This window comes from Hibiscus syriacus, unplaced genomic scaffold (assembly GCF_006381635.1).
Source record: "Hibiscus syriacus cultivar Baekdansim isolate YM2019G1 unplaced genomic scaffold, ASM638163v2 tig00112206_pilon, whole genome shotgun sequence".
Taxonomy (NCBI): domain Eukaryota; kingdom Viridiplantae; phylum Streptophyta; class Magnoliopsida; order Malvales; family Malvaceae; genus Hibiscus; species Hibiscus syriacus.
The window spans coordinates 1,891,790-1,912,816 of record NW_024063267.1 but is presented as its reverse complement, the minus strand read 5'-3'; the positions used below and the strand labels follow the sequence as shown (position 1 = coordinate 1,912,816).

The 21,027-nt window shown below is 37.1% G+C and overlaps 3 protein-coding genes across 3 annotated transcripts; all 3 read right to left on the bottom strand.

The window, feature by feature from the left end:
• Nucleotides 1–11,894: 11,894 nt before the first annotated feature.
• On the bottom strand, nucleotides 11,895–12,311 carry LOC120175539 (protein NRT1/ PTR FAMILY 6.1-like). The gene has a single exon (XM_039182143.1). The coding sequence runs from the start codon at nucleotides 12,309–12,311 to the stop codon at nucleotides 11,895–11,897; it is 417 nt and encodes a 138-aa protein (XP_039038074.1).
• Nucleotides 12,312–13,103: 792 nt separating this feature from the next.
• LOC120175462 (probable beta-1,4-xylosyltransferase IRX10) lies at nucleotides 13,104–14,751 on the bottom strand. The gene is made up of 4 exons (XM_039182091.1): nucleotides 14,625–14,751; nucleotides 14,147–14,535; nucleotides 13,821–14,062; nucleotides 13,104–13,747 (listed from the first exon to the last, which is right to left on the bottom strand). Exons 1-4 carry the CDS (start codon nucleotides 14,716–14,718, stop codon nucleotides 13,234–13,236), a joined length of 1,239 nt encoding a protein of 412 aa, XP_039038022.1. The 5' UTR covers nucleotides 14,719–14,751; the 3' UTR covers nucleotides 13,104–13,233.
• A 1,036-nt stretch (nucleotides 14,752–15,787) lies between these two features.
• On the bottom strand, nucleotides 15,788–16,174 carry LOC120175584 (probable indole-3-acetic acid-amido synthetase GH3.13). The gene is made up of 2 exons (XM_039182183.1): nucleotides 16,037–16,174; nucleotides 15,788–15,955 (listed from the first exon to the last, which is right to left on the bottom strand). The coding sequence occupies exons 1-2, from the start codon at nucleotides 16,162–16,164 to the stop codon at nucleotides 15,850–15,852; spliced, it is 234 nt and encodes a 77-aa protein (XP_039038114.1). The 5' UTR covers nucleotides 16,165–16,174; the 3' UTR covers nucleotides 15,788–15,849.
• Between the last annotated feature and the right edge of the window lie 4,853 nt (nucleotides 16,175–21,027).

Here is a 21,027-nt window from a genome sequence, read left to right as displayed (position 1 = left end):
TTTAATAAGTTAAGTCGCTTTGCAGCAGAGTTGGTGCCTACAGAGAAAGATTCCTGTGAGTGGTTTGTTGAGGGCTTACGTCCAAGGCTAAAAGAAATGTTGATTGTATTGAATCTGTCCTCATTCCAAGAAGTAGTAAATCGTGCTAAAGCTCTAGAGAGAGCGCAGAATGAACGGTTTGGGGAGCAGAGAGCTCCACCATCCAAAAGAACTGGAGCTTCATCAAGCTCTACACTACCAAAGAGAGGCAGAGATTTTGGTTTTCGACATCAAACAAGATCTGAATCGGTGGCATCCTCTGCTAGAGGATCGAATCAGGAAAGAGCTAGACGAACTCAATCTGTGGGGACTGGTGATGGGCGAGCACAACAGAGTCAAGTTGGGCAGTGTCAGATCTGTGGAAGAAACCATAGTGGAATATGCAGAGTTAAAACAGGAGCTTGTTTTCGATGCGGGGAAACATGACATTTTATGAGAGATTGTCCTTTGAGGGTAGAAGAGTTTGTTCCATAGGAGAGGTCGGTTTCAATGTCCCAGATGGGACGGGGTAGAGGAAGAGGTAGAACTCAACATGAATCCTCAACTCAGCAGGAAGTTCGCTCTACTGCTCGGGTGTATAATCTCAAAACCAATGAAGACCGGGATGATCCGGAGATAATTACAGGTACCTTTTTACTGTTGGATAAACATGTTATGGTATTGATTGATCCGGGGTCTACATACTCATACAGTAGTAGCAAGTTAGTTAGAGAACTGAACATTCAGCTAGAAGCCACCAATAATGAAGTAATAGTGACAAATCCATTAGGGCATAGTGCTCGTGTGAATTTGGTATGTCGAGGATGTCCCCTACGGATTCAAGAAAATGATTTCCCTGCTAATTTGATAGAATTACCCTTCGATGAATTTGAAGTGATACTGGGAATGGATTGGTTGTTTCGTTATTATGGGAACGTGGATTGTAGATTGAAAAGAGTTACGTTGAAAAGTCCGGAAGGGGTAGAAGTCGTGGTGTTTAGTGAAGGGTGGAATCCATTGGCAAATGTAATCTCCGCGATAACGACAAAGAAGTTACTACTACAGGGATGTCAAGGGTTCATTGCTAATGTGTTGGATATTAGAACCAAGGAGAAAAGAATTGAAGAAATTTCCATAGTCACAGAGTTTCCCGATGTATTTCCTACTGAATTACCAGGGTTGCCTCCAAGCAGAGAGGTAGAATTCCAGATTGAAATAATGCCTGGAACTGCGCCTATTACTATGGTTCCATACAGAATGGCTCCAAAAGAATTGCAAGAGTTAAAGATACAATTAAAGGAGTTGTTAGATAAAGGATTTATAAGACCAAGTGTCTCACCGTGGGGAGCTCCGGTGTTGTTCGTCAAAAAGAAGGATGGATCAATGCGTCTTTGCATTGATTATAGACAGCTTAATAAGGTGACCATCAAGAACAAATATCCACTTCCCCGAATTGAGGATCTGTTTGATCAATTAAAAGGAGCTTCAGTGTTCTCGAAAATTGATTTACGTTCTGGTTATCATCAATTAAAGATTCAAGACAAAGATATCCCAAAGACGGCATTTAGAACGAGATATGGTCACTATGAGTTTATTGTGATGCCGTTTGGAGTTACTAATGCACCAGCTACTTTCATGGATCTCATGAACAGAATATTCCAATCCTATTTGGATCAATTTGTGGTGGTATTTATTGACGATATTCTCGTGTATTCAAAGTCCAAAGAAGAACATAGTTCACACTTGAAGAGGGTGTTACAGATTTTGAGAGAAAGGAAGCTTTATGCCAAACTCTCCAAATATGAAATCTGGTTGAAGGAAGTGACTTTCCTTGGGCATGTGATTTCTGCAGAAAGAATTCGAGTGGATCCCCAAAAGATTAAAGCTATTTTAGAATGGGAGATTCCAAAGAATGTGACAGAAGTCCGGAGTTTTCTGGGGTTAGCTGGTTATTACCGAAGATTCGTTAAAAACTTTTCGATAATAGCATTACCCCTAACCAAGTTATTGAGGAAAGAGGTAAAATTTGCTTGGACTCCAGAATGTCAGGAAAGTTTTGAAAATTTAAAGAAGATTTTGACAGAAGCTCCCGTGTTGGTTCAACCTGAGTCTAACAAGAATTTTGTGGTTTATAGTGATGCGTCCCATAATGGCTTGGGATGTGTGTTGATGCAAGAGGGCAAAGTGGTGGCATATACGTCAAGACAATTGAAGTCACATGAGAAAAACTATCCAACGCATGATTTGGAGATGGCTGCAGTAGTATTTGCTCTTAAGATTTGGCGTCACTACTTGTATGGTGAAAGATGCTATTTATATACAGATCACAAGAGTTTAAAGTACTTGATGACTCAGAAAGAGTTGAATTTGAGACAGAGAAGATTGGTAGAATTTCTCAAGGACTATGATGTTGTGATTGATTTCCATCCGGGAAAAGCAAATGTGGTAGCAGATGCCTTAAGCCGAAAGACGTTTACAGCCTTACGAGCTATGGATGCTAGACTATTATTGAGTGAAGATGGTGCTATTTGTTCTGAATTGACTCTCAAGCCATCATGGCTAGATCGAATTAAAGAATTGCAAGCTAGGGATGAAAAGTGTTCAAAGAAGCTACAACAAACAAGGAATGGAGAGTGTACAGATTATAAGATGAAAGCTGATGGGAACCTATATTATCATGGGAGGCTAGTGATTCCAGATGATGATGAGTTAAAGAATGATGTATTAACGGAAGCTCACTGTAGTCCATTAACGATGCACCCAGGAGGAAACAAAATGTATATGGACCTCAAGAGTCGATATTGGTGGCCAGGAATGAAGAAAGATATTACAGAATTTGTGTCCAAATGTTTGACTTGTCAACAAGTCAAAGCTGAGCATCAGGTTCCTTCAGGATTATTGCAACCAATGACGATTCCTCAGTGGAAATGGGAAAACATAACGATGGATTTTGTAGCGGGGTTACCTTTAACTCCAAATAAAAGAGATTCAATCTGGGTGATTGTAGACAGATTGACTAAGTCAGCCCATTTTATTCCGGTACGAACTGATTTCTCTATGGACAAATATGCCGAGTTGTATATCAGAGAGATTATACGGTTGCATGGTATACCTGTTTCTATAATTTCTGATCGAGATCCTCGATTTACTTCGAGATTTTGGAAGTCTTTGCATGGAGCATTGGGAACTCGATTGAATTTTAGCACAGCATTTCATCCTCAGACTGATGGATAATCTGAGCGAATGATCCAAATCTTAGAAGATATGTTGAGAGCTTGTGTAATTGAATTTAAAGGATCGTGGGAAAAATATTTGCCACTTGCCGAGTTTGCCTACAACAATAGCTATCAGTCGAGCATTAAAATGGCTCCCTATGAAGCTCTTTATGGAAGGAAATGTCGTACGCCTTTGAACTGGTACGAGCTCAAAGATAAAGAAGTGCTTGGTCCTGAGTTGATTCAGGAAGTAGAAGAAAAGGTCCAAATAATTCAGAGTAATCTCAAAACTGCAGCAGACAGACATAAATCATATGCAGATCTAAAAAGGAAAGAAATTGAGTTTCAAGTTGGAGATAAAGTGTTTTTAAAAGTGTCTCCATGGAAGAAGGTATTGAGGTTTGGTCGAAAAGGAAAATTGAGTCCTCGGTTTATTGGACCATATGAGATTGTAAAGATAGTAGGACATGTAGCATATCAGCTAGCTTTACCACCTGAGATGGAAAAGATACATGATGTCTTTCATGTTTCAATGCTTCGAAGATATAGATCTGATCCCTCTCATATCGTGACACCAAAAGAGATTGAGGTTCGACCTGACTTGACTTATGAGGAAGAACCTGTTCATATATTAGCTTACGAGGTGAAGCAACTAAGGAATAAAATTATTCCTTTGGTCAAAGTGTTATGGAGAAATCACAAAGTAGAAGAAGCAACATGGGAACGTGAAGAAGATATGCGACATCAATACCCCCATTTGTTCGTGCAATGAAAATTCGAGGATGAATTTTCTTAAGGGGGAGAGATTTGTAACATCCTAAATGACAGGTTAGTGACTAAATTGTAAACATTCAGAATTTGGTGATTAAAGTAGAATAATTATATAGTTTAAAAATAATTGTTAGTAAATATGAAATGAATTTAAGGACAAAATGGTCATTTGCAAGGAAAAATAATAATTAAATTTTTTTTGGGGTTATATTATAACCACGTGATGTTTCCAGATTCCTCTCATCTCTTCTTCCTTCTTTCTTATCTTCTTCACTCTTCTCTTCTTCCAAACGTGAAGACCCAAGTTTAAGGTAAGAATCTGAACCTTGGTAGTTTCTTTGATTTTTTAGCTTGGAAATTGAAGTTTGAATGTTATATAAGCTAGAGGAAAGCTTATGTGACATTAAGACAACAAGATAAGTGTTTTAGAGATAGATTTGGAAAATGAGTTTTTAGATGAAATTTTGATATGGATGAGTTTTTGAAGTTTGAATAAGATTTTTGACTTGTTATCAAGCTAACTAAGAAGTATGAGGTGTTAGAATTCAAAATAGAACATGTTGGAATTTGGGTTAGATTCTTAAATTCTACATGGAGAATTAGATTTTTTAAGTTTTAGAAGTATTTAATGGATAATAATTAGTTTAAGTAAGAGTATGCAAGTTAGGAAATAAGAAAGGGGATGATATATGAGGTATTAAGCTGAAAAGAGTGGATTTTCGGGCATAAAAGAGGATTCTGGGCAGAGTGCATCGATGCACATTCATAGTGCATCGATGCATCAAGTTTAAAACCCAGAAATTATTTGAAGGTGTATCGATGCATTGGTAATGCATCGATGCACTCTTTTAAAATAGAAACATCGAATGCAATTAGTGCATCGATGCATAAGTCATGCATCGATGCATCCCAGTAATAATACAACATCGAATGCATTTTATGCACCGATGCATCAGTAGTGCATCGATGCATACCTTCATTAAAGGATGAAATTGGCTTTTCTCTGAGTCTAAGGAATGATAGGTTAGAATATATTAATTAGTATACTGATAAGTATCATTGAATTACTATGTAGATATCGAGCCTAAACGAGTTCAGGAACAATCGAAGAGTTAGGATTGAAACAACGAAAGCGAGGCCAAGGTGAGTGCCTATTTTAAGGGTGGTACAATGGAATAAGACTTGTGATAAGTCTAATCCTATGTTGATTTTTATAGAACAATAGTTATGAACATGCATACATGATAATTATTATGATACATGCATAAGGTATATATGCTCATATGATTTGATAAATGATATATGTGAATAAATTCAAATGTATATGTGATATGATAAGTGACATGAGCACAGGAACATATGAAATATAAGAATGATGCCCATAGTATACGATATGAGAACTATAGGTATAGTTGGCATGCCAAGAGTCGAGGGTTTCATAGGTCCTTCGGGACAACTCATAGGTCCTTCGGGACAAATTCACAGGTCCTTCGGGACAAATTTCATATGCCACTCAGTGGGACTTATACGAGCTGTGGTGACAGCAATAGTGCACAACCTCAATTTACTCGAATACCTTGAGTTCTCAATAATGTACATGGGCTTATAGAAAATTATCAAAGGTAATTGCATTATTATTGCTAAATGTTATATCATTGAATGGATAGATTACATGTTCATATTTATAAGGAATACATCATCATTATATTCATATGCCTCACTAAGTCTATGACTTAGCGTGTAAGTGATTTACACGTAGGTACAGAAAAGTAAGAAGATCGATCTTAAGAGTAGCAACGCAGCATACCATCATTAGGGGATCAAATCAGAAGTGAACAACAAAGTATGTATTTTTGTTGTATAAAGTATGTTGGCATGTAATAAGTTGTTAGTTACGAACACTCTGATCGACTTTTATAATGTTTTGAATGTAATTATGTAAGTGTATAGTAATGAATGGTTGAATTTGTTTACGAATTTTAAGTGCATTGTTTTGTTTGTTTCGGGTACTATAGCAGGTTACTGTTCACGGTACTGTAGCAGATTATTGTTTATACATATATTATTGTTCGCAAATACATTTTTTTACCTCAAAATTTTATACTGAATATATTTTAATAATATGTTATCTTATTTTCCTAAAATAAGTTCAAATGTTTTCATATTTTATAAGGAAAATTATTTTAAAAAGGTAATGTCACATCTCGGACTCGTACTCGGGTCGGGTACGGGTTAGGGGTGTTACATTTAATGGTATCAGAGCAAGGTTTAGTCGATTCTCGGTATAAACCAGAGTCTATAGTGTTTTATAATGTATACATGCCAACATAATAGCGAAAACTTCTGATTTGGTATGGTAATGAGTATGTTGTTTTGCTAATAGAATGATATGTTTATTTTTAATAGATGTCCGGACATGATAGTTCTCGAAGTCAAGCAGGAGATGATCAACCCGCTGAAAGTAGTAATTCACCTACCCTGGCCAGGCAAGGTGAAGAACAGACACCTTCTAGAGTGCCTGTAGCTGATCAAGATATGTTATTTAGAACGTTAGATGCAGTATTGATGCGTTTCCAACCTCCTGTTACTTCAACTCCAAAAATGAATGTTGCAAAGGAGTTGAAGGGTTTAGGAGCTCCAGAGTTTAAAGGTGAAGCCGATGAAGGTCCTGTTGCTGCGGACCTTTGGCTTAATGATGTGAAAATTATGTTAGAAGGACTTCATTGTTCTGATGTGGAGAAATTGGACGGGATGGTCTCTTTGCTGCGTGGGCAAGCGAGAATTTGGTGGACAAATGTCACTTTGAGGATGACCAGTGATCAAGTGACATGGTCTCTATTCCTGGAAGAGTTTCGGCATAAGTATATAGGAGACCAATTCATCAAACAAATGAAGCAAGAATTTTTAAATTTGAAACAAATGAATCGCACTGTATATGAGTATGAGTGTGAATTTAATAAGTTAAGTCGCTTTGCAGCAGAGTTGGTGCCTACAGAGAAAGATTCCTGTGAGTGGTTTGTTGAGGGCTTACGTCCAAGGCTAAAAGAAATGTTGATTGTATTGAATCTGTCCTCATTCCAAGAAGTAGTAAATCGTGCTAAAGCTCTAGAGAGAGCGCAGAATGAACGGTTTGGGGAGCAGAGAGCTCCACCATCCAAAAGAACTGGAGCTTCATCAAGCTCTACACTACCAAAGAGAGGCAGAGATTTTGGTTTTCGACATCAAACAAGATCTGAATCGGTGGCATCCTCTGCTAGAGGATCGAATCAGGAAAGAGCTAGACGAACTCAATCTGTGGGGACTGGTGATGGGCGAGCACAACAGAGTCAAGTTGGGCAGTGTCAGATCTGTGGAAGAAACCATAGTGGAATATGCAGAGTTAAAACAGGAGCTTGTTTTCGATGCGGGGAAACATGACATTTTATGAGAGATTGTCCTTTGAGGGTAGAAGAGTTTGTTCCATAGGAGAGGTCGGTTTCAATGTCCCAGAGGGGACGGGGTAGAGGAAGAGGTAGAACTCAACATGAATCCTCAACTCAGCAGGAAGTTCGCTCTACTGCTCGGGTGTATAATCTCAAAACCAATGAAGACCGGGATGATCCGGAGATAATTACAGGTACCTTTTTACTGTTGGATAAACATGTTATGGTATTGATTGATCCGGGGTCTACATACTCATACATTAGTAGCAAGTTAGTTAGAGAACTGAACATTCAGCTAGAAGCCACCAATAATGAAGTAATAGTGACAAATCCATTAGGGCATAGTGCTCGTGTGAATTTGGTATGTCGAGGATGTCCCCTACGGATTCAAGAAAATGATTTCCCTGCTAATTTGATGGAATTACCCTTCGATGAATTTGAAGTGATACTGGGAATGGATTGGTTGTTTCGTTATTATGGGAACGTGGATTGTAGATTGAAAAGAGTTACGTTGAAAAGTCCGGAAGGGGTAGAAGTCGTGGTGTTTAGTGAAGGGTGGAATCCATTGGCAAATGTAATCTCCGCGATAACGACAAAGAAGTTACTACTACAGGGATGTCAAGGGTTCATTGCTAATGTGTTGGATATTAGAACCAAGGAGAAAAGAATTGAAGAAATTTCCATAGTCACAGAGTTTCCCGATGTATTTCCTACTGAATTACCAGGGTTGCCTCCAAGCAGAGAGGTAGAATTCCAGATTGAAATAATGCCTGGAACTGCGCCTATTACTATGGCTCCATACAGAATGGCTCCAAAAGAATTGCAAGAGTTAAAGATACAATTAAAGGAGTTGTTAGATAAAGGATTTATAAGACCAAGTGTCTCACCGTGGGGAGCTCCGGTGTTGTTCGTCAAAAAGAAGGATGGATCAATGCGTCTTTGCATTGATTATAGACAGCTTAATAAGGTGACCATCAAGAACAAATATCCACTTCCCCGAATTGAGGATCTGTTTGATCAATTAAAAGGAGCTTCAGTGTTCTCGAAAATTGATTTACGTTCTGGTTATCATCAATTAAAGATTCAAGACAAAGATATCCCAAAGACGGCATTTAGAACGAGATATGGTCAAGAACAGATTATTGTTTATACATATATTATTGTTCGCAAATACATTTTTTTACCTCAAAATTTTATACTGAATATATTTTAATAATATGTTATCTTATTTTCCTAAAATAAGTTCAAATGTTTTCATATTTTATAAGGAAAATTATTTTAAAAAGGTAATGTCACATCTCGGACTCGTACTCGGGTCGGGTACGGGTTAGGGGTGTTACAGGCCATGGGTGATGAGGCTGAACCTGCTAAAATATGGGTATATGAACCCCAAGTTAGATCTACAAACATAGACCCATAATATCCTCCAGGAAGGGTCATAAAACTCTGTGACGGTGGTGGCGGTGGGGGTCATAAAACTAGGTGACAGTGGCGGCGGCGGCATCGGGTAAGGGAATGGTAATGGCGACATCACATATGACTGCGGAAGGTAAGTCACTGTAGATGATGGCTGTTGTGAAGGTTCTGCTGGTGCAGCTGAGGATGAACCGGAAGCACCTGCTCTCCGTCCACGAGTCGATGATCAATGGTGCTGTATCGGTGAACGTCTCTATCGAAGTCGCTGAAAGGTCCGCCCTCGTGCATCCTCAAAAAGTAGAAATGATTTCCCGTTACTGTTGAACCACTCGTAATAACCGTCAGCAACCATCAAGAGGTCAGTAAAAATGGACTCTCTATGGGGAAGGCGCCAATGTCAATCCTCCCACAGCACGACCCACTCGTGATGCCTCACCAGCCAATCTATATCGGTCTTGCCGCGTCTATCTGTGCTATGCAGCTCATTCATATTGCGAGGTGCTTCCGGAATTGGTTGAAAACAACCAAATTGCCGAAGCACGCGATCAGTGGAGTGCCACTCGACAATCGCATAACAAATCAAAGGGATCATCACAATCCAAACATCTAATGGGCCCCTCAACTCAGGTGGGATCATCATCCTCACATCATCATTAGAATATGACACCCATTCAAACTAAAACAAATATATATAATTTTTATCAAAATAATAATCTAATTATACAACTATAATCTAAAATCGATTTTTAAATATTAAAAGACATATATGTGTGCCAACCTTCTGATCGATTATCACCATAATTTTTTTAAATCATCAGGTAGCTCTTGATGATTTTTTCTATCAGTAGACCACATATTCAAGGAAAATAAAATTTATTATACATTGTATAAAATGATTAATATACGAAATAAATTTTATAATTACCTCAAGAGTAGTGGAAATACGAATGAGTTCTTGACAACGGGACATAAAAAAGGCAATTGATACCATGCCCAAGACTGCAGCAGTATGAGACATCCGCCGATAACATTTTTTTGTAGTCAGTGGCTCGACACATCTCCGTGTACAAGAAAGCCAAAACTGTCGAGCCCTAACTGAGTGATCCGGCCAGACGAAAGTCGTCAAGATGTCGCAACCACATACAGTGAACTTGGTTGCGCGATTTGTCCGGCATCAGCAACCCTCCTATCAGCTGCAGTATGCATGTCCGTGCATACATTTTAACTTCATCATCAGAGGCGTCCTCGCTCAACTCCCAAAAATTGACATCTAACCAATTTAACGGTATCCGACCACCGTTAAAACTTTCCGGGACACGTCCTAGATAGTCCCGGCACAAAGCAATCCATGAACCGTGCGCCATCCCCGATATCACATCTCCATCCACCGGAAGCCCCAGGTGCATAAAAACATCCTCAAGTGTAATCGTGCACTCTCCAAACGGAAGATAGAATGTGTGGGTTTCTGGCCTCCACCGCTCCACTAAAGCATAAATAAGGTTTGCTTCTATCTTACAGTGACTCTCATATATACCTATGTGACCGAATTCAACCTCTATAAAATACGGCAAGACACGACTAGGTATCACTAACTTAAGGTTCCTAAAAAAAAGATCTAATACATGGTCTCTCTCCTAAAATTAAATAATTACAAAAATTAATTTTTAAACTAATAATCATGCATTAAATAAATAAATAAATTATTACTAAAAATTTAAATTATATTAAAACGTTAAAATGTTACCGTATCAGCAAAATGTCGCGATATATTATTTCCATCCAAGCGAAGTAGACCTCCTTCCATTTTATATCTGTAAAAAAAATTAAATAAAATATTAAAAAAATTAAATACTTAAATAAATTAAAAATAAAATATTAAATATAATAAAATAAACCTTAAACAGTTAAAATAGAATATAAGAGTATTTGAGAGAAGTTGAGATGATTTGGTGTGATGAAAGTGATTGTGAAATGGGGTATTTATAGGGAGGGGGTGGGGTGTGAACGGTCAGGGGTAGGTGGGTAATTAAACCTAAGGCGCATCGCAGGGGGCGCGCCTTACTGACGCGTGTCAGATTTAAAGGTAAAGCGCGGCCCATGCCCAGCGCTATACCTTACGTGGCGCCAGATCAACGTAAAGCGCACTGCAGGGGGCGCGCCTTACTGCAAAGGGTGTTAGATCGGAAAAAATAGTTTGAAGGGTGCCTGACAGGGAAATATAAAGTCAAATGGTGATATATCGGGAAAAACGCCCCCTCATACCCATTAATTAACTATATGAACTTATGCCACGTAAAGAAAAATACGGATCGTCATACGTACAATCGCTAAACTTCTTACATATACGAAAGATGCGAATCATAAAACATGTATTTCAAGAAAAATATTGACATGACATCACATGAAATGAAGCGTTTCAATGGACACACCTTCCAAGGTCCACATATTTCTCAAAACATTTTAAAAAATATACTTTAAAAAAATTTAAAAAAATAAAATTATAAGAACAAAATCGTAATTAAATACATATTAGTTTCATAAGTTGAAGATTTTAATGGGTTAACTCATATAGACTTATTAGTGTGTTTATGTTATGTTTGTGGGATAAAAGTTAACCCTATTAAGCTATCTATTAATGAACACATGAATTGAGAGGCCATGGTAGGGTTACTTGAATTATTTGTGCAATTCTAGTGTTAAGCTAAGCTTCTTTAAACACACAGGGAGAATGAGCCATCAGCCTGGGCTGGTAGCAGTTGAAGAACGCAGAAACCTCTGAAAACCCAATGTAACCGACCCGAAAATGACCTTAGGGAGAACTAAGATAAGATAATATAAGATGAGCCGATGCCGCCACCCTTCTGGTGTGGTATTTGTTGTGTAGATGATGAAGAATTGTAGTACATTGTGATAGTGTAACATACCGGGCATAGGGAATGCATAAACATACAAGAAAAGGTAACTGACATGAATCTAAAACTTGTGGAACCCAGTTTAGAGCATTTGCTCCATTCACAAACCCAAAAAAATAACATAAATTTTAGATCCTTATTTAGCTATCCTCATTCCTCAGCAGGGATGTTTTGTTTGGTTTGCCTGACCTCGAAGGTCTGCTCTGTCCTGTACTTGTACCTATGTGCTGAATACAAGAAAATGCAGAATTGATTATAGAAAGAATTGTAAGCAGCCAGTAAAAGTAATCAAATTTCGCTTGGTTTATATCCTGAGATAGCCTAGATAGCTGCTTATTCTCCGGATTCCTTGTAGCCGATTTGGCGATACTGTTGATTATACTGGCAACGAAACAACCCAAACCGCCGAATAGAGCAGCACACGCGGAGCCTATACTCTTCATTGCATCCGGAGCTTCCTCGTAGAGGAATTCCACTAGGCCGACAATCGAAAACACTTTGGCTATACCGATAAGGCAGTATGGGATCAACAACCAGTATGCACTTAGATCAGGCATGGGAGTTAGGAAATTAAATTCGTAGCCATGTGCTATAGCGTAGCCTCTTCGAAACCTTTCGAAAGCCCTGGCCCAGGCCACGGATAAGATGGAAATAAAAAACCAATGCCTACTCCCTGGAGCTGAGAAGCACCATGTGGATGACCAGTGATGCGTCGTGATATAGGAACGAATACGGGGTAGTGGAGACACAGTATCGGTGCATTAAAGAAACCCTGAGACTTTACCCTCCACTTATCATGCTTCTACGCAGCTCCAAAGCTGATTTTAGTGCAACATCCCGAAGGGTCATATTGTGGCGACATCAACAGCAATCGCAAACAGGCTTCCTTACATCTTCAAGGATCCAGACACATATGATCCCGACAGATTCCGTGTTGGGAGGGAAGAAGACAAGGTGGCGGGGGCTTTCTCGTATATTTCCTTCAGAGGCGGCAGGCATGTTTGCCTTGGCGAACCGTTTGCTTACCTTCAGATAAAGACTATATGGAGCCATTTGATGAGGAACTTTGAGTTGGAACTTGTGTCACCTTTTACTGAGATTGACTGGAATGCGATGGTGGTTGGCGTGAAAGGAAAGGTGACGGTTCGCTACAAGAGACGCAGCTCTCTATTGATTAGGAAGAGATTATGCTTCTGTTGATTTGCAGTTTTAACTCATTTTCTTTAGCATGTTGCTTATTTTGTTCTGTTTTCAAACTTTGGTTTCTTTATGGGAGCAGTCTCTGGATTCTATTTTCTAATTGTTTTTAGGCCATTGGTATAAATACTCATGATCAGTTTGAGGCTTCATAAATGTATATATATCCAGATATGTATTTCCATTATGTAAGCTTCTATACAAAACTTCAGAAAATTTCAGAATTCAGTAAAAGGCAATGAGGTGGTTTGGTGAAACAATGAATGTCAAAGAACAGTTGCATCACCAAGGTTTTAAGTCCCCCACCGGTCCTGCTGTCCAGTTCAAAATCTTTTCACCTGGCTTCAAGTAGATACTCTTCTGATGCGGCAATTTCCGAGCTAGGCCGTTCAGTATTTGATGGAAAGCATCACCCGGCAGTGCAGGTTGTGGGAACAACATGGCCCGTTTCATGGATGGATTAGCGAGAAGCCTCTGTTTCCTTAAAATTACTTCCGGCGGTATTGACGTGAGAATCGTATCCAACTTGGGAACATCTTCTTCTGCAACAAACACTCCGATTTCCTCCCAGGGGATAGCATCAGCGAAGGGTAAAACTATATCATCAGCTATGATAACAGGAATGCAGCCAAATACCACAGCTTCGACCAGCCTCGGACTCCAGGGTGCCCACCCTAGTGGGCACAAGCAGAATACAGCTCGTTGCATATCCTCGTAGTAAGTCGTCGGATGTTCGGTGGAGATGTCGAAAAGTGGATTGTTCTTAAAATTCTCCCAAACAGCTGCCCGTGCGCCTCTGCCAATCACCATCGGAATCGGTGAGGGTTAACAATCAACCTAATAGACTCAAAGCTGCAAAAGAAACATACCTTGCATAGTAGCCACCTTCTGGATCATTATTCACATCATAAAACAATCCGCGAAAGTAAACAAAGATAGATCGAGGAGTATCGAGCGGAATCTTGCGGGCCTGCATCTTTTGAGGGGGAGCATAAGGAGGAATCGTGATCGAACCGTCGTTCAAGCACACATGGTTCCGTTGTCCGAAAGTCTGAACCAAGGTAGCACGCTGGAGAATAGGAAGGATCCCCCGCTCGATAGCTTTTTCTTCCTGTGGAAAGTTCATAATTAAATATCATAAACAACATTACAAATTTAAGCACCAAAACAGCAAAACTAGTACAGAATCAGTCACCTGATAATGAAAGCATGGTCCGAAATCATGCGGCACGACAAAGAAATGGTCGGCACCCTCGGTTCGATTCCAGTAAGGCCAGCTAGAGGAAATAAGCTGAACTGCACTTCTCACCATCCGTGGGGACTTGAAGGGCAATGGCAAGCCTGTAGGTGTAAGATCACAAGTGGCGTAGATAGGGATATAAAACCAATCAGCTTCCTCTGGATTTAGAGTTCGAACAGGACTGGATAAAAGAAACCTGTGCATGTAAATCTCAGCAGCAAACATGTGCGAAAGACATCTAGGATCTTTCTGAAGGATTTTCTTGTTGTATTTGCTCGGAAGCTCGTATACGTAAACTTTTAACTTTCCTACAGGATCATCTTCCAAGACATCACCAGCACTTCCTACAATATTCAAATCAACAACAACTTTTAAGTAACAGAAACAGCAAGTCAAGGAGAAAAAATGAAAATGAACAAGATTTGAATCTAACCAGAAATTCTCTCGGTCCGAGGGTTGCGCTCCGCGGCAATGCTTGAAGCGAAAGCAAGAGCAATAAAAAGAAAACCCCACGACCATTCCCTCATTTTTTTGCAGAATCTGAAGCACAGGGAAGACAGATGGATGAAGAAATGAAGAACATGCATATTTAAGAGAAATGTAAATGTGATGTGTTTCATCAAAGATGGTGGGACGTCATTAGGGGTAGTAGTTGGGTGAGTTTTCTTAGAGTTGAGGTTTTATTAGTTTGGGGGGGTGAATAAAAACTGAAGATTTCCGGTTGGGGAATTGAAAGTGAAAATTGGGAGGCATTGCTTCAAGGAACAGAGTTTTAAAGTGTGATGTTTGAGCTGTTGTGTAGAAAAGAAGGTAGAAATGAAAGCAGAGTTTGTTTTGCCGGTTCAACGTCCGTTAGCGTCATAGAAACTAAGCATGTCGAACCGTGTCGTGTTTTCCAGTAGAAAAATGGGCCTCCATATCCAGATAATTAAGACATTTTGGGCCTATTTCTCTGCTTTAGATCTCTCATCTGGGCTCAATTTCAAGCCTCTTTGAGAATCACAAGTCAGTCATACATATTATTGAGTATCATTTTAATGAGAGATGACCCCGAAGTCATTAAATTATGTGATATATTTTATTTTGTTCATCGGAAAAATTATTAATTAAGTTTCATTTGATTTCAATCAAGTCATCGACCGTTAATATTAATACAATTACTCACGTAAAAGTTAAATAAATGTATAATGATAAATCTGATTTTTATTGCTTATATATTCTATCAATTTGATCATTATTATCATATTTAATCTTTATTATTTATATATTTTATCAATTTACTCTTAATTTTTGTACCCGGAAAGGGCTGTAATTTTTGTTCTAGTTTTCACCCTGCCTTTCACCGACTCTTAAAACCTCTCGTCGTTGTACTAAACCGCAAAGTATTTGACAAAACATGCTCTGCTTGCTGTCGGAGGACTGGTGTACACATTGAACCGGTTGAAGGGTCGGTTCTTGAAATTACTACTCTTGTAATAACTTGTTAAAATCGGCCTCGCCATTAGACCAGAAGGAGTTTTGGTATCCGGTTTAACAAACAAAAGATACATTGCTTTCCCCTTGTCCAAGCCATCTACATAGATGCGATTATCATCTTTTTCATGAGAGAAACGACAATAAAGAACATAATATGTCAAAAAGAAACAGAAATAAGAATTTCACTTGTTCATCACGGGCACAAGCAGATTATAAAAGAATGTCTTCCTGTGCAAGTCTTCAGCAGTTGAAGGCATCATCTTCGGCCGCCCGCCCGAAGTACCGGAGCTTCATCAAAGAAAGATAAAAATGATTATTGAATTCTATATCATACATGATCTTATAGATAAAGCAATATATTATATATACCTTGTGAGCAACTCAATAATTGGTTCATCAGAAATGATGTTGGAGGAATCCCCATTGGCGATTCGCTCGATATAAACTTTGATATCTCCATAATTCACCACAGGAACTTTATTCTTGAAAGCCTGCATGTCACACTGTCCATTAAGGAAGGAAGCCCTTGAGATATTCCGTATGCGCATTTCGTGTTATTATTTCCTCCAACTGCTGTATTTGGTGAACATTTTGAGTCAGGTCCTCCAGGATCTTCATGCCGGCTTCGTTGTCGTTTGGATCATAATCCGGCAACATGGCTGGCCACCGGCAAGGATTACCTCTCGGCATTTGGTTACCGTCTTTGGTTATTCTAGAACATGTCCTCAATTGATGTTTAACCTACGAAAAACAGCATAAAAAACACACACACAATAACTTAGTGTCTTTGAAGAGACAAGAGATGACAGTCTATAAAGCAACCTTATCAACTTAAAACCAGACAATGAGAATGGTAAGAGAAGACCAGAGGCATGGAACATACCGCTGTGGCATGCACTCATATTTAAAAGGCAAGGCCGTTCTCTTTCTCTCTCTGAGAGCTGGAATGTGTTCCTAGGGAAGTGCTGATGAGATGAAGGGGGGAGGGGGGGGGAATGATTAAATAACAGATTCTTGGAGGCTTTTTAGAAATGCCGTATAATAAAAAATGGGTAAACTACTCTCATTCACCACTCAACTATATTTCCACTACTATTTTGGTCATTAAAACTTAAATTTTCTTTAATTTAATAATTATACTTTTAAACTACTCATGTTTCATCGGCTTACTTTATCAATATTTTTACGATGTGAGTTGTTTTATTTAAGAATTTTGTGGTAGGAAAGGGTAACGAGGGTGAGACCGTCGAGGGTCGAGTCTCCTATCGCCTAGCGGGAATTTTCTACATATATAAAGACTCAAACTTGAGACATTACTTAAACGATATCAAACTGCTTATTACTTGAACGAACCCGTTGATATTTTATAATCACTTTAATAAAAAAATTACTAAAAAGAGTTACTGATATTCGACTGCTACATGTGAAATCACTAGGTATTCCTCATAGTGGGTAGATTTTAAAGTCCAATATACATGGACTTGTCCGCATTTGGACCCTAAAGTTCGATAAGAAACCAATTAAAGGCTATTGCATTTAGAACCAAATAGATATCCGTTGCTATCTACATATTTAGTCATCCGACTATTACAATTTTTTCATTTTAATCACTCAATTATTAAAATCCGCTAGACGTCAAACCAATTAACTGCAACTATTACAATATTGCAGTTAAAAAGATAACGAAAATGATGAGATGACCTGATTAATCATGTATATAATTATTAAGTATTATATATTTTATCAATTTAATCTTACTTTAAAATAATTTAACAAATTAAATTATTTATATTTGTCAAATCTATCAATTTAGACGTCAAATCCGCTAGTAAAATTGCAGTTCAGAAAATAAAAAAAATGAAATACCACCAATACACCAACCGCACCATTATTTATGTTATCTTTTTAATGGTCAGTGATAAAAAATAATTAAAATATTTTTTAATAGTTTAAATACAAAAATAGAAATATAATAATAATAATTAAATGATTAAATAAATAACTTACCCTGTATTTTATTCAACCATAAACAGCTCGTATCTCGGTACTAAAAAATTAATTGACCCTATTCTCATATGTAATGAGGTGAGGAAGATGTAAGGTAGTAGGCTGCCCGCAACGTCAGATTGAGAGCAACTTCCGTGAAAGACCTCCAGCAGTCAAAATTATTATTTAAAAATATTATAAAAGTATCAAAATCCCCAAAAGGCGTAGCTTATGTTTTCAGTTTACTTGTGCTAAAGGGAGGGATATACCCCATAAGCTAGTAGCTACAGTATCTTCACATCTCTAGAACATGGATACACACTTGACCATATCAGCCTTTGTTCTCAAAGGAAAAACTATATGAAAAAAAACCCCTAAGCCTAGTTTCAATTACGACTAAAAGAATTCTAATTTATCTTATAAAATGACTCAACTTGTTCTTTTTAAGGAAAATTATAGTATTCTCAGTCAATGCAACTCATCTCAGTCTCCCATCTTTGAATAATTACACAAATCGACAAAGCATTATTCTATTTATTTTCATAAAACCATCATTAATATATTTGATAATGATTTTTCAATTCTCAAACATTAAAAAACTATCTCAAGTATCAATTTATTAAGTTGGTTAATACTATTAACATTTAAGAAACTGTTTTTTTATTAATATGAGCTTTGTGATAAGTACAAGGCAATATTTGTTTAAAAATATCTTTCAATCATTTGATATTAAACACTTATACCTCTGATATTTCTAGTGCTTGAACCTGAAACCTTAAGAAATAACAATAATTTATTTACCACTAAGGTCAGTCGTAAATGACATGATATGGATAATTTTTTTTTTCTATAATTAATAATCCTTGGTAACTTAGATTAGGTATGAGGATTTGACCTTTTTTTCAAGTAGGAATAGGAAACATGATACAAATCCTATTACTCTTAAACAAATTAACATATAGAGACAAAATAATGGGGCTAATGGAGTCCGGAAACCGAGAATGAGGAAAGACCATATTAATTCAATTGGAAAATGGACGACAAATTAGCAAAGTGGCAATTATTAGATGGTGAGAAGATAGTGCATGCATGCTCCATATCCAAATCCCAAGGCATTTTCACGTTAAATTTGGCGCCCCTTGTTATAAAATATACATTGTCTCTCCTCAAAAGTCTTTGCATATTTTTGACCTAATAGTGTGCCAAGTATATATTGGAATCAAATCGAGCCAAGTACTGCAAAGGATAAAGACTAAAACGAGGATAAATTACTTCTACATGTAATGTGTAATTTATGCATAGTTTCAATAATAACACAGTTCATAATGCGCAATCAGATAAATTAATTCCACATCATTCCAAAATTTAATAGGGATGGTTGGTATGACATCAATAACAACACATTTCATAATGCTGTCATATTTTTTTTGACTTGTCATCATAATCAAATATGTTAGATTTGTAACGATGATACTTTGGTTATGACATTATAATATAAAGCAAAATACTGGTACCGTCTATATATTTTACGTGGGTCCAATTAGGTCAAGCATACTGCTAATGCTGATTAATTACTATGTAAATAGATAGGTCTTCCTAGTGAATTGTTTTGTTCAGAAAAGCATGCCCTATGTGTCCTTCCCACATGCCTCCCCCCTTCATTTCATTTAAATGTGTTGATATACATGCTAATGCCGATGCTCCAATGCTTCAAAAGCAAAAATATCGAGAAAAAGCACACATTTTTGGTTTAAAAAAGCTGAGAAAGAGTGTGGAACGTATCATTATATTTGGGATGCACATGGCTGAAATTATATGATATTGGGGTTGTTTTATTTATTTGTGAAAAGCTCAGTTGCATTAGTCGTAGGGCACCATGACCTTTTCTACGTGTTTAGAGAACTACAAGTAATATATAGATATATTTTCTGTACATTGTTCGTATTCTGACGAAATAAAAAGCTTTGAGACTCGTATTATATGACCGAAAGATGAAAAGGTGAGGGAAAAGATACATGTGGAAATGATGGGTACTGACAAGTGAATCAAGAATGATGATTATGGGAATGATATTTGGATTCTGATCATATTGATCATGGTGCTGCTGCTTATAAACCTTTTTCGAATGAAGTTATAGGCGGAGTCATGTAGATTTTCAAATAAAGTGATAAATATTAAAAAGAAATTTTGTTATATCTCTTTCAAAATTCATCTCCATCTCAAATTTTTCAGAAGATTTAGAAATATCTTTTAAATTTTAATTTCTCATACATATTTCTGAAAGACGTGTTGAAAACGTCTCCGAAAGAAGACTAAAATACCTACCATCCAGGAAACTACGACAACTTAGAATGACTTTTGATAGGTCCAAATAATCTACCATAGCTAAATCTACCGACAATTAATCATATCCACATAGTTGTCAATTTATGAGTAATTATTATGATTTTATGTTTGATACAAATACTAAAAATCACTATAAAATCTCTCGATCAAGACCGAGAGAAAGAATAAAATCTTCTTTTCTTCATTTATCTCTCTCCTACCTCGAGACAAAACCTTCACACCAACCAACTACTATCTAACCACAAATAAAAAGAGGTGAATCACCTATAACCGTCAAAATCTACTTGTTTCCATCAACAATAATATATTAACTCTTTTTATCCGGTGTTCGTTATACTCAATTTTAGTACTATCATTTTAAGTTTAAATTCAAATTCTCTTTTTAAAAATATAAAATATTTTATGATTATATATAATATTTGTTTACTTACAAATATAATATATATAATACCAACAACAAACACGTGATTTTTAAATTAGGAGTTAGATTTATAAAATTTTAAAAGGAGATAAACATATGAAAAATAAATAAATTTTTAATATAAAATATAAAAAAAAATAAAAATATATAAAATTTTTGAAAATTTTAAAGTGATGTTATAATATAAAATAATTTTTATAATATTCAGCATAAATATGTTTTTTAAGTTAAAACTCACACCCTCTAGCTCGCGCATGTTATAGTCTTTGGGGAGAGATATTATAGTCTCGACTTTGATGATTGGAAGTCAATGAAAATTTGCAAGAAAGTTTATTGAAGCAGCACTTGTCAATCATGGTGATTATATTAAACCGGTGATGAGCCCATGATTGCACTTCCTGCAGGAGAAATCAACAGGATGCTCAAACTCATGGTCCAAAGGACATGATTGAACTCCAGGTAGATGAATCGTGAGTTGTAATGATCATAAAATCACCTGAACACTCCCTAATCAAACCCCATGATTACAGGTCAAAGTTATCAAATTTCTTAAAATTATTCAAAAAATTTAATATAAACATTATGACCATAAACTAAACTGTATTAG